Genomic DNA, 13488 nt, shown 5'->3' with positions numbered 1-13488 from the left:
CCTGCCTGGTGTGCAAGGAGTTTTATTCAGGGCAGTAATCACGTCACAGAACTTGTAACAATGGCTCCTCTGTAGTTGGATAGAGCAACAGAAATCTCCGACTTGGCCATGGGTCAGGATGGACTGTTTTACTCCTCACATTCCTACCTTCTGCTCCAATGGAAACAAGTTTAACCCCTTTGCTGGCGATGAAATCCAGGGCTTTGTTGACATTCGATATTTTATGTACGCGCATCTTCCCTCTTTCAGGTTTGGGGAGGCGTTCACCTGTTCAGGGAAATTAAACATCATGTTAGAATAATGAAAGAAATTCACCAATGCCTCTACTTTCTCAGTAGATTAAGTAAATTTGGCATGTCCGCTATGACTCTCACCAACTTTTGCACCATAGAAAGCATTCTTTCTGGTTGTATCACAGCTTGGTATGGCTCCTGCTCTGCCCAAGACCGCAAGGAACTACGAAAGGTCGTGAATGTAGCCCAATCCATCACGCAAACCAGCCTCCCATCCATTGACTCTGTCTACACTTCCCGCTGCTCGGCAAAGCAGCCAGCATAATTAAGGACCCCACACACCCCGGACATTCTCTCTTCCACCTTCTTCCATTGGGAAAAAGATACAAAAGTCTGAGGTCACATACCAACCGACTCAAGGACAGCTTCTTCCCTGCTGCTGTCAGACTTTTCAATGGACCTACCTCGCACTAAGTTGATCTTTCTCTACACCCTAGCTATGACTGTAACACTACATTCTGCACTCTCTCCTTTCCTTCTCTATGAACGGTATGCTTTGTCTGTATAGCGCATAAGAAACAATATTTTTCACTGTATACTAATACATGTGACAATAATAAATCAAATCCATCAGACTTTACTTAACCTCTGCCCCCTCAGCCTCATTCTTCCCCTTGACCCATTGGTCAAGCAGCACGGTTCAAGTGCTAAACACCTCTAGAACATCAATGTCAAGTTGTGCATTCCATTTATCAGCGTGAGGCTGGTTTACCCAGGAGTTAAGCCACATGTTCTTCACTCTCCTCCTACCTTCCAACATCACCCCCACCTCTCCACTTGCCATTTTCAAACCCAACCCTGGGCTCATTCCATTCCTTCCTTGGAACAAAGAGCAAAGAAAATTACAGCACAGGAAAAGACCCTTCGGCCCTCCAAGCCTGCACCAACCATGCTGCCCCTGAGAGCTAAAGCCCTCTACCTTTCCGGGGACCGTATCCCTCTATTCCCATCCTATTCATGTATTTGTCCAGACGCCCCTGAAAAGTCACGATCGTATCTGCTTCCACTGCCTCCCCTGGCAACAAGTTCCAGGCACCCACCACCCTCTGTGTAAAAATGTTGCCTCGTACATCTCCTTTAAACCTTGCCCCTCGCACCTTAAACCTATGCCCCCTGGTGATTGACTCTTCCACCTTTATAATTGCTTTCATTCCTACAACCCTTCGAGATTTCTATGCTCCTCTGGCCAATTGACTATCCATGATTGGCTCCCCCTGCTGGCAGCCATGCCATCAAGCTCTGGAATTCTCTCCCTGACCCCTCCCAGCCACCCTACCCTTCCCTGCTCCTTCAAGACATTCCTGAAAACCAACCTCTTGGACCAAGCTTTTAGTCACCTGACTGAATCTTTCCTGATGTGGCTCATTATACAATTTTGCTTAGAATCATAGAATCCCTACAGTGCAGGAGGAGGCCATTTGGCCCATCGGGTCTGCACTGACCCCAATCCCACATAGGCCCTATTCCTGTAACGTCACATGTTTACCCCGCTAAATCCCCTGACATGAGGGTCAATTTAGCATTGCAAATCAACCTAACCTGCACAACTTTGCAGAGAGAGGGGAAACCGGAGCACCCGGAAGGAAACCCATGCAGACACGGGGAGAATGTGCAAACTCTGCACAGGACAGTGACCCGAGGCAGGAATTGAACCTGGGACTCTGTGGCGCTGTGAGGTTGCAGCGCTAACCACCGTGCCGCTTCAGAACATTGTGTCAAGTGGCTGGCAATGATTTTCTCTGTTAAAAGGCGTGACATAAATACAATTTGTTGTCATAGAACTAAATAACTTTCAAATATTAAACAGGACAATAGCCTTTATTAACGCCACCATCTCTCTGAGCTATGGTTACACTGCTGGCCGCCATTATACAATCAGGAATTTCACCCGCACTAAGCTCTCAAAGTGACTTTTTTCCTCTTGATGTCTCTTGCATGGCAACTGATGCTCTCTCTGAGGAAGATCATACTTGCAGTAGCACAAGTGAAAAACACTGCGACTCCCCAAAGCCCCCGAGCAGCTGTTCCTGCTTTGAACAAACATCTCGCCAGAGTACCGAACGCCAACTGCCAGCCAAAGAACAAAGACAACGGAGCATCAGGAAGGAAGCTCTCATTACTCCAGGATGCCAGAATAGGGCAGCACGGTGGCACAGTGGTTAGCACTGCTGCCTCACGGCGCCACGGACCCAGGTTTGATTCTGGCCTTGTGACTGCCTATGTGGAGTTTGCATGTTCTCCCTTAGGTTTCCTCTGGTTTCCTCCCACAGTTCAAAGGTGTGTAGGTTAGGTGGATTAGCCATGCTAAAATTGCCCCTTAGTGTCCAATGATGTGTAGATTAGATGGATTGGCCATGGTAAATGTGCAGGGTTACGGGGCTAAGGCAGAGGGTAGGGTCTGGGTGAGATGCTCTTTCGGAGAGTCAGTGCAGACTCGATGGACCAAATGGCCTCTCTGTACTGGAGGGATTCTATGGATGATGGTGGGGACCATAGTACACAAAATTCAGGTTAAAGATTAGAACACATGTATTCAGTGACCAGTAACAAAGAGAAGATCTTCAAAGAGTTGTCAAGCGATGGTACAGGCCACACATCCTTCTTTGACAAGAAGGTGGCAACAAGTGGTTCCTCAGTTAAATACCACGATAAACTCAAAGTATTCTATGCGACTCAGTGGCTTGATAAATATGCTGCAGTTCCTTCACTGTCAGCACACGAGACGCTGAGATGGGGAGGAATTTCTTCAGTCTGAGGGTGGGGAATCATTGGAGTTCTTGACCCCAGAGGATGTGGAAGCTCAGTTATTGAATGTGCTCAAGGCAGAGATTTCTCCATATTAAAAATATCAAGGGAGACGGGGATACTGCAGGAAAATGATCTTGAAGTAGATGATCAGCCATTGATTTGACGGCTGTGGCTCGAATGGCCTATTCTGTGGCACAGTGGTTAGCACTGCTGCCTCACAGCGTCAGGGACCTGGTTCAATTCCCGGCTTGGGTCACTGCCTGTGTGGAGTTTTCATATTCTCCCCGTGTCTGTGTGGATTTCCTCCGGGTGCTCCGGTTTCCTCTCTCAGTCTGAAAGACGTGCTGGTTAGGTGCATTGGCCATGCTAAATTCTCCCTCAGTGTACCCGAACAAGCAACTAGGGGGTTTTCACAGTAACTTCATTGCAGTGTTAATGTAAGCCTACTTGTGACACTAATCAATAAACTTTAACATATTTCTTATGTACAGTTATCTCTCGATGTGGAGATGCTGGCGTTGGACTGGGTTAAACACAGTAAGAGTTTTAACAACACCAGTTAAAGACCAACAGGTTTATTTGGTAGCAAATGCCATTAGCTTTTGGAGCGCTGCTCCTTCGTCAGATGGAGTGGATATCTGCTCTCAAACAGGGCACAGAGAGACACAAAATCAAGTTACAGAATACTGATTAGAATGCGAATCTCTACAATTCATGTCACACTATCAGTAACCCCCACAGCTTGCCTCCTGGACTTGCAGAATCTCACTGGCTGTCCTGTCTGGAGACAATACACATCTCTTTAACCTGTGCTTAATGCTCCCTCCACTCACATTGTCTGTACCTTTAAGACCTGGTTGGCTGTAGAGATTTGCATTCTAATCAGTATTCTGTAACTTGATTTTGTGTCTCTGTGCCCTGTTTCAGAGCAGATATCCACTCCATCTGACGAAGGAGCAGCGCTCCGAAAGCTAATGGCATTTGCTACCAAATAAAGCTGTTGGACTTTAACCTGGTGTTAAAACTCTTACTGCAGTTATCTCTCGTCACGGTCTGGAATAGTGCAGCATATCTCGCTTTCATACGGATACACACACGAGCACAAACAGATACCGAATGATGCACAAACGTACCAGAAATAACCTCCAGGAGAAGCATGAGCTTGAGGCCATCTCGAAAATCCTCCTCAATGCTCTCAATCTGTGTGCCTGCTTTACGGAGATGTGAGTTACACCAGGCTGTGAAAGTCTGTAAAATAGAATTGCAAACTCAGAATTAGGAGGGACCATTACATCCATAGGGAGAGAATCATAGAACCCCTACATTGCAGAAGAGGCCATTCGACCCTGCACCAACCCTCAATTTGATTTATTGCCACATGTATTAGCATACAGTGAAAAGTATTGCTTCTTGCACGCTATACAAAGCATACCATTCGTAGAGAAGGAAAGGAGAGAGTGCAGAATGTAGTGTTACAGTCATAGCTAGGGTGTAGAGAAAGATCAACTTAATGCGAGGTAGGTCCATTCAAAGGTCTGATGGCAGCAGGGAAGAAGCTGTTCTTGAGTTAGTTGGTACGTGATCTCTGACAAAGGATCTTACCCAGGCCTTCTCCCCCACCCTATCCCCGACCCCACATATTTCCCATGTCTGATCCATCTAAGCTACACATTTTGGGACACTGAGGGAGAATTTATAGCATGGCCAATCCACCCAACTTGGCCACTTTTGTTTTTACTGTGGGAGGAAACCGGAGCACCCGGAGGAAATCCATGCTGACACGGGGAGAACATGCAAACTCCACACAGACAGTGACCCAAAGCCGGAATTCGAACCTGGGTCCCTGGAGTTGTGAAGCAGCCGTGCTAATCACTCAGAATCCTACAGTGCAGGAGGAGGCCATTCAGCCCATCGAGTCTACACTGACCACAATCCCATCCCTATCCCCGTAACCCCATGCATTTACCCTAACTAGTCCCCCTGACACTAAGGGTCAATTTAGCATGGCCAATCCACCTAACCCGCACATCTTTGGACTGTGGGAGGAAACCGGAGCACCTGGAGGAAACCCATGTGGATACGGGGAGAACGTGCAGACTCCACACAGAGTGACCCAAGTCGGGAATCGAACCCGAGTCCCTGGAGTTGTGAGGCAGCAGTGCTAACCACTACGCCACCGTGCCGCCCTATAACCTAACACTTGTGTGGCTGCTGCAATGAAGGATGATAGATGAGAATTGCATTCTGCATGATATTGAATTGTTAACTGTTTAAACAAAGGGACACTTGCTCAATTTCTTCAAAAAATAGCCTTCATTTGCCATTTGGGAATACATTATTTTTCTCCACATTAGAGAGATTATTCTTCCTCGTCGCTGGCTATCCATAAAAGAAATTGCAGTCAGCTGTGTAAGCAAGGTGCCAACGAGAGTCAAGGACAACTTGCTCTGATTACGACATTGGAGTTCAACGTCAGTTAATCATAAAATAGATTCCCGACAATGCAGAAGGAGGCCATTCGGCCCATTGAGCTTGCACTGACCACAATCCCACCCAGGCCCTATTCCCGTAACCCCACATATTTACCCTGCTAATCCCCCTGACACTTGGGTCAATTTAGCATGGCCAATCAACCACATCTTTGGACTGTGGGAGGAAACCGGAGCACCCGGAGGAAACCCACGCAGACACGGGGAGAACGCGCAAACGCCACACAAACAGTGACCAAGGCCAGGAATCGAACCCGGGTCCTGAGCGCTGTGAGGCGGCAGCGCTAACCACTGTGCCACCGTGCTGCCCTTTTGGAGGATAGCTGCGGATCTGAAGTCACATGTGGGCCAGGGAAAGACACTAGAGAACCAGGTGGAGCTTATTTTAACAACGATCATTGGTAGCTGTCATTACTGAGACCAGTTTTGTACTCCAGATTTGTTAACCAAATTCAAAATCAAAATCAGACACTGGGAGAATGTGCAGACTCCACACAGACAGTGACCCAAGGCTGGAATTGAACCCAGGCCCCTGGCGCTGAGAGACAGCACCGCTTACCACTGAGCCACCGTGCCACCTCAGGTGTACCTGGTGATTTCCGTTCTTAGTATTGAGCTTTCACATCATTGTGTGGCATTCTCCGACCTCACCCGCTGCTGGGGTTTTCCAGTCCCGCTGCAGTGAATGGAGTTTTGACTGAGCACCAAATTCCCCATGTGCGGGGCGAACGAGAATCCTGGCTTTTATTTGCATTGCCCAAGTCAAATAACTCGGCAGTTCACCGTTTTGAGTGCGAGACAAGACCACATTGTCAGGAGGAGGATTCTTTAGCTCAGTGTCCATTGTCCAATTTTACTTCTGTGAAGCAGTTTGGAATGTTTGCCTATGTCATGGGTGCTATGCAAATACAAGCAGTTTTTGTCGGCTGGCCTTTCATGCCCTCAAGTTCTTCACTGGCAATGGAGTTTTGAATGAGTTGCAAACTGCCATGGGTAGAATCAAAGTTTCCCTCGTGGGGATAAGGGGGGGGGAATTTTCCTGTCCCACCCACCACGGGAATCGTAGCGGGCGGGGACCGGGGGAGGGGGCTGGACCATGCAAAGGTCCCATTGACCTTGGGCGGGATTTTCTGGTCCTGGGGTGAGCTTGGCCGGAAAATCCCACCTGAGGAGTCTCTTCCACTTAAGACAAGGGACGAGGAGAAATTTCTACTCAGAGGGTTTGCGAAGTCTTTGGAATTCTCTTCCCCAGAGAGTGTTGGAGGCTGGGTCATTGAATTCATTCAAGGCTGAGTTGGACCGATTCCCGATCGACAAGGGAGTCGAGGGTTTATGAGCGACAGACAGAAAAGTAAACTTAAGGCACTCTCTTCCACCTTCTTCCGTCGGGGAAAAAGACACAAAAGTCTGAGGTCACGTACCAACCGACTCAAGAACAGCTTCTTCCCTGCTGCTGTCAGACTTTTGAATGGACCTACCTCACACTAAATTGATCATTCTCTACACCTTAGCTATGACTGTAACACTACATTCTGCACTCTCTCCTTTCCTTCCCTCTGAACGGTATGCTTTGTCTGTATAGCGCACAAGAAAGAATACTTTTCACTGTATGTTAATACATGTGACAATAATAAATCAAATCGAAACATTGGATCAGCTATGATGTGTTCGAATGGTGGAGAAGGCCTGAGGGGCTGAATGGCCTACCTCTGCACCTATTTCTTATATTCTTAAAGAGGCCAGCACGAGAGTGTCAGAGTAATTGTGCTCAGAGGTGGTAAAAGCGTGTGGAGGTGTTTGTTTTAGCAGGTGGGTGGTTGGAAGGGGGGGGGGGGGGGGGATGGAGGATGAGAGAGAAGAACAGAAGTAACTTCTGCTGCAGTGCTGATAAACACAAGGTTTTGGTGCTAACTGCAATCTAACAGTTTGAAACTGAACTCTGGATCTAATTAAAGCTTCAAGGTTGTGCACCAATTGGATCGATCTCAGTAAGGGAGCCATCACAGAGGGTGAAGGTTTGGGTTCTTTGCCAGAAACTTAAACTTTAATCAAAGCCACACTGTTAAGTATATTTATTAGTGTCACAAGTAGGCTTACATTAACACTGCAATGAAGTTACTGTGAAAATCCTCTAGTCGTCACATTCCGGCTCCTGTTCGGGTACACCGAGGGAGAATTTAGCACGGCCAATGCACCTAACCAGCACACCTTTCGGAGTCTGCATGCTCTCCCCGTGTCTGCGTGGATTTTCTCCGGGTGCTCCAGTTTCCTCCCACAGTCCGAAAGATGTGTTGGTTAGCTGCATTGGCCATGCTAAATTCTCCCTCAGTGTACCTGAACAGGAGCCAGAGTGTGGCGACTAGGGGATTTTCACAGTAACTTCATTGCAGTGTTAATGTAAGCCTACATGCGGCAATAATAAATAATAATAATAGACAGTGACCCAAACGGGGAATCGAACCCGGGTCCCTGGCGTCGTGAGGCAGCAGTGCGAACCACTGTGCCACCATGCTGTGATAATATCATTTCCAAATTGAGGGAAGCACGCACATGACCAGAAACTAAGCACGCACATGACCAGAAACTAAATGCAGCCCGGCCAGTGCTTTGGCAGTGTTTGATCAAAGGGTGATAGTGACAAGGAGGGGGCTTGAGCGGAATCATAGAATCCCTCTAGTGCAGACGGAGACCATTCTGCCCATCAAGTCTGCACCAACCCGTACCCAGTCTTACCCCGTAACCCCATGTATTTAGCCCGCTAATCCTCCTAAACGATATCTTGGGACACCAAGGACAAATTTAGCATGGCCAATCCACCTAACCCGCACACCTTAGGAGCTGTTGAACGTCTTCAGCACGCGTGTGAAACCTGACTCCTCTTCGCAAACGGGAACCTGTGGGTGAGTAGTTGGGGTGCACTCAAGGTCTGCGAGTGAATTGTGGACGAGGACATCCCACTGATCCAAATCCCAGCAGACAGTCTGTGCCTCACAGATTTAGTGGCCCAATGGTTAGCACTGCTGCCTCACAGCGCCGGGGACCCGGCTCGGGTCACTGTCTGTGTGGAGTCTGCATGGGTTTCCTCCCGCAGTCCGAAAGACGTGCTGGTTAGGGTGCATTGGCCGTGCTAAATTCCCCCTCAGTGTACCCGAACAGGCGCTGGAATGAGGCGACTAGGGGATTTTAACAGTAACTTCATTGCAGTGTTAATGCCTGCCTACTTGTGACACTAATAAATAAACTTAAACAACAATTGGATAGGCTCAGTACCCGTTTTCCCCCCCCACCTCAGTACTTCAGCTTAAAGATCAGTGTCACAGGTTTGTGCTAAGTGAACATTCCATTTTTATTACGTGGGAACAGGAATTTCTCACTGACTTGACCAATTTCTCCTGGTGCTGGCAAACCAGTCGCAAGCCTCGACGACATACCAAATAGGGACTGCTAATCTCTCGAATCAGTTATTTACGTTAACTGAATAAATCAAGTTCGCTTTTATTTCAGGAGATTACAGGTTGCTTTAAAAAAAACACAGCACGATCGGATCATATTCCAAGATTCTTTTGTGGAAACGAGAGGGGAGTGAAAACCACAGCCTTGGTTTCACATTTCAAAATAGGAGTCATTTCAATGCAACTTTGTAACTGGGTGCTGATTTGGAACTTGCTAATGAGCAGCCTACCTTTCCCTGGGAGGGCAAAGCTGCTTTATTGTGCCTGGATATATATTCTATTCCAATGCCTCTCCATGCTGCACCCTTCCACACTTGCTCTACCTCCAGGGGTGCACAAGAATGCAACGATTTGAGAAGCCGCTCAGCCCAATTTTTGACCATATATAGAGAAAGGAGGGCCCTTCATACCAAACCATATCGCCTGCTCATTCCTACTGTCACTACTCGATTGCTTTGTAATATATAAAGGAGCACATATCCGGGAACACAACGCCAGGCCTGATGATAAAACAGCACCGTCAATACAAGTTTATTCTCTAGAGCCTTGAGGATTTATCTTCCAGAATAAAGTTGCCGCATTATCAAAATCTCTCAGCTGTTGAAAGTTTTTTTAGCAATACCACTTTTCTTCATCTATTAAAAATGTTTATGGTCACCAACTTCCTCTTCATACTTCCAAAACAAAATAACTATGGCACAGACCTTCAACATGTTTGCTCCCGGTTTTAACTCCTTATTAACTTAATAATCATTCTCTTGAAGGCAGAGTTGCCATAGTTCCAGATGACCATAGGATGCTCGTCCCCTTTACATTGTTTTAAGTTTCAGTTTATTTATTAGTGTCACAAGTAGGCTTACATTAACACTGCAATGAAATCAAAAGAGAAAACGCTGGAAAATCTCAGCAGGTCTGGCAGCATCTGTAAGGAGAGAAAAGAGCTGATGTTTCGAGTCCAGATGACCCTTTGTCAAAACTTTGGTTTTCAGATTCCAGCATCCGCAGTAATTTGCTTTTTAAACACTGCAATGAAGCTACTGTGAAACTCTCCTGGTCGCCACACTCTGGCTCCAGTTCGGGTCCACTGAGGGAGAATTTAGCACGGCCAATGCACCCTAACCAGCACATCTTTTGGACTGTGGGAGGAAACCGGAGCACCCAGTGGAAACCCATGCAGACTCTGCACTGATAGTGACCCAAGCTGGGAATCGAACCCAGGTCCCCAGCGCCACGAGGTTGCAGTGCTTGCCACTGTGCCAATTTAGGGGGGAGAGCTGTCTGGTGGCGACTTAACTTGAGGATCGCCACACCTCAGGCGAGGGTCAAGATTGAGAAGCCGGGGACTTCAAGAATAACCTCAGCCGGTACGGGGATTGAACCCACACTGTTGACATAGCTCTGCATCATGTGCCAGCTGTCCAGCCAACTGAGCTAACCGATCCCCCGTTAGCAGCTATGAGCTCAGGTAAGCGCAAACCCGGGCACATTTAGGGAGGTAGATCTCGATGATGATGTACACCTGTGGTAGGAAGCAATTGTAAGTCACATGTTGTGGATAGTCTGGTTCAGCCTCAGATGGTTGCCATGGAGACAGGCTGAATCAGTGACTAAGAAACATAGTTTGTGAAGGGGGACCAAAGACAAAAGACACAATCTAGTGGCCCCGTTAATGGTGGACGCAATTCCATAATAGCACAGTGGTTGGCACTGCTGCTCACGGCGCCAGGGACTTGGGTTCGATTCTCGGCTTGGGTCACTGTCTGTGTGAAGTCTGCATGTTCTCCCCATGTCTGTGTGGGTTTCCTCCGGGTGCTCCAGTTTCCATCCACAGTCCGAAAGACGTGCTGGTTAGGTGAATTGGCCGTGCTAAATTCTCCCTCAGTGTACCCGAACAGGCGCCGGAGTGTGGCAATGAGGGGATTTTCACAGTAACTTCATAATGTAAGCCTACTTGTGACACTAATAAATAAAACTTTAACTTTAAATCTCGTAAGCAGTCAAAAACAGGATTTGCGTCGGCGCGATCTCAGTTTGGCCCCCGCCACTGACATAACCAGGTTCACGCCCAGTGAATTTGAATAGATGTAAATTAATTTTAATACGACTAACGGGCATAACACCATAGCATCCGCCCACAACGTCTCCTCCCCACTGGCAGTGTGATGGCACACCAGTATGAATGGGGAGGCGGTAGCATAGCGGTATTGTTACTGGACAAGTAATCCAGAGAGTCAGGGTAATTCTCTGGGGATCCGCGTTCAAATCCCAGCACAGCAGATGGTGAAATTTGAATTGAATAAAAATCTGGAATTACAAGTACACTGATGACCATGAAACCATTGTCAATCATCATAAAAAACCCATCAGGTTCACTAATGTCCCTTTAAGGAAGGGAATCTGCCACCCTTGCTTGGTCTGGCCTACATGCAACTCCAGACCCACAGCAACGTGGTTGATTTTTAAATACCCTCTCAAGGCCAATTAGGGATGGGCAATAAATGTTGGCCCAGCCAGCGACGCCCACATCCCCATGAAAGAGTAAAAAAAACGAACCACTACTGGGTTACGCAGCTGTGATGACCACACCAGGGATACAGAGGTGCCTATGGGGCCCAGGAGTTGAGGGACAAGACTGGGCATTTCCTCTGGCACCCTGGCAATGTCAGTGGGCACATGGAGTGGGCAGTGCCGAGAGGGCTCTGGCAGGGAGTAATTCTCCTCCATTGGTTTGGGGGGCGTGGGGGGTTCCCCCTTGTGTGTGGGGGAGGGTAAGGGGTCAGTCATGGCGCCCGCAAAGGGGGTGCCCAGGCGTTGGCGTAGTGGTGGGGGGCCCCAATTTCGGGCTCTCCCGATCTCCATATGGGGAAAGGGGGGGGGGGGGCCTTAAATGTAACCAAGAGATCGGGAAGCCCTTTAAAAGCAACGACCTGATCTCAGAATCCCACCTTTGGCAGCACATATAGGCCCCGCCCCTCCAGCTGGCTGCGTGATTCTCGCCAGCACTTTGAAATTGCAGAGAGCGCGGCTAAATCAGGCATGGAAAAGTGACCGTGAAACACAACCTTTCCAGCCGGATCCAACACGGTGAAATGTTGGGAAAGTGTCTTCTCATCCAACACCAGATGTTGGACAAGCAGTCGGGTAATGTGGCAGCAAGGTGGCACAGTGGTTAGCACTACTGTCTCACAGCGCCAGGGACGCGGGTTCGATTCCGGCCTCGGATCACTATCTGTGTGGAGTTTGCACATTCTCCCCATGTCTGTGTGGGTTTCCTCCGGGTGCTCCGGTTTCCTCCCACAGTCCAAAGATGTGCGGGTGAGGTGGATTGGCCATGCTAAATTGGCCCTTAGTGTCAGGGGGACTAGCTAGGGTAAATGCATGGGGTTATGGGAATGGGGCCTGGGTGGGATTGTGGTTGGTGCAGACTCGATGGGCCGAACGGCTTCCTTTTGCACTGTAGGGGTTTTATATAACTTCAAGGGCGGAATCAAGAGAGTGGCGGTGAGATGGAGTACACACGTAAAATCAGCTGCCATAATTTTGGATGTGGAAACTTGGAACTCACACCGGGGCAAGGCTATCAATGTTGAATTGAATTTCCATTTGGATTTCAATAGAAATTTTCAAGGCAGACCTTGATAACGTTTTGTTGGATAATGGTGTTAGGAGGCACGGAACAAAAGGTGAATGAATGGAGCAGAGATCCATGATTGAACTGAATAACGGAACAGGCTTGAAGGGCTGAATGGCCCTCCTTCCGAGTCTGCTCCAATTCTGCGGTGGGGTTTATTCCACAGGACATTCACTTTCACACGCACACACACGTCATCGGCCATAACCCACCGTTAACAGGAAGTCTGGTTAGATTGCCGATGTGAAATACCTCAGGTTTTCTGCCCCAGTGATGGGAAATACAACACGTTACAGACACAAAACTGCAACATAGCTGAAGCGTGAGAGAGATCAGAACTGAAACACCCACAACTGGAACTGCAAACTAACACAAGCCAGGGTTCTGAATTATGTCAATAATTAATGCTCAAGTGATCTTCTCAGTTTTGACACTCTCCCAATTTCAGCCCTTGGTGCCATGGAACTGTGGAGCGCAAAGCAGACCAATCCAGGGCTGTCATAAGCTGCACCACTGAATATCGAGACCACTGGAATATGACACAGAGACACTGGGAATATCAGAGTTCAGATGGGGAGGGGATGGCCTAGTGGTATTATCGCCAGACTATTAATCCAGAAACTCAGCTAATGTTCCGGGGGCCCGGGTTAGAATCCCGCCACGGCAGATGGGAGTTTGAATTCAACGAAACATATCTGGAATTAAGAATCTACTGATGACCATGAACCATTGTCGGAAAAACCCATCTGGTTCACTAATGCCCTTTAAGGAAGGAAATCTGCCATCTTTACCCGGCCTGGCCTACATGCGACTCCAGAGCCACAGCAATGTGGTTGACTCTCAACTGCCCTTGGGCAACTAGGGATGGGCAATAA

The 13488-nt window shown here is 48.1% G+C and overlaps 1 protein-coding gene across 6 annotated transcripts in view; it reads right to left on the bottom strand.

The window, feature by feature from the left end:
- actn1 (actinin, alpha 1) overlaps window positions 1-13488 on the bottom strand; it is a 235038-nt gene that overhangs the window by 135015 nt on the left and 86535 nt on the right. For all 6 annotated transcript variants that reach the window (XM_078233362.1, XM_078233360.1, XM_078233364.1 and 3 more), the window contains 2 exons: window positions 4175-4289; window positions 148-267 (listed from right to left, as the gene is read on the bottom strand). In XM_078233362.1, the coding sequence (XP_078089488.1) occupies window positions 148-267; window positions 4175-4289 (235 nt within the window). Of the gene's footprint in view, window positions 1-147; window positions 268-4174; window positions 4290-13488 lie in introns of those variants that run through there.

The sequence above is a fragment of the Mustelus asterias genome, chromosome 18 (genome assembly GCF_964213995.1).
Source record: "Mustelus asterias chromosome 18, sMusAst1.hap1.1, whole genome shotgun sequence".
Classification (NCBI taxonomy): domain Eukaryota; kingdom Metazoa; phylum Chordata; class Chondrichthyes; order Carcharhiniformes; family Triakidae; genus Mustelus; species Mustelus asterias.
This window is presented reverse-complemented; position numbering and strand designations above follow the sequence as displayed.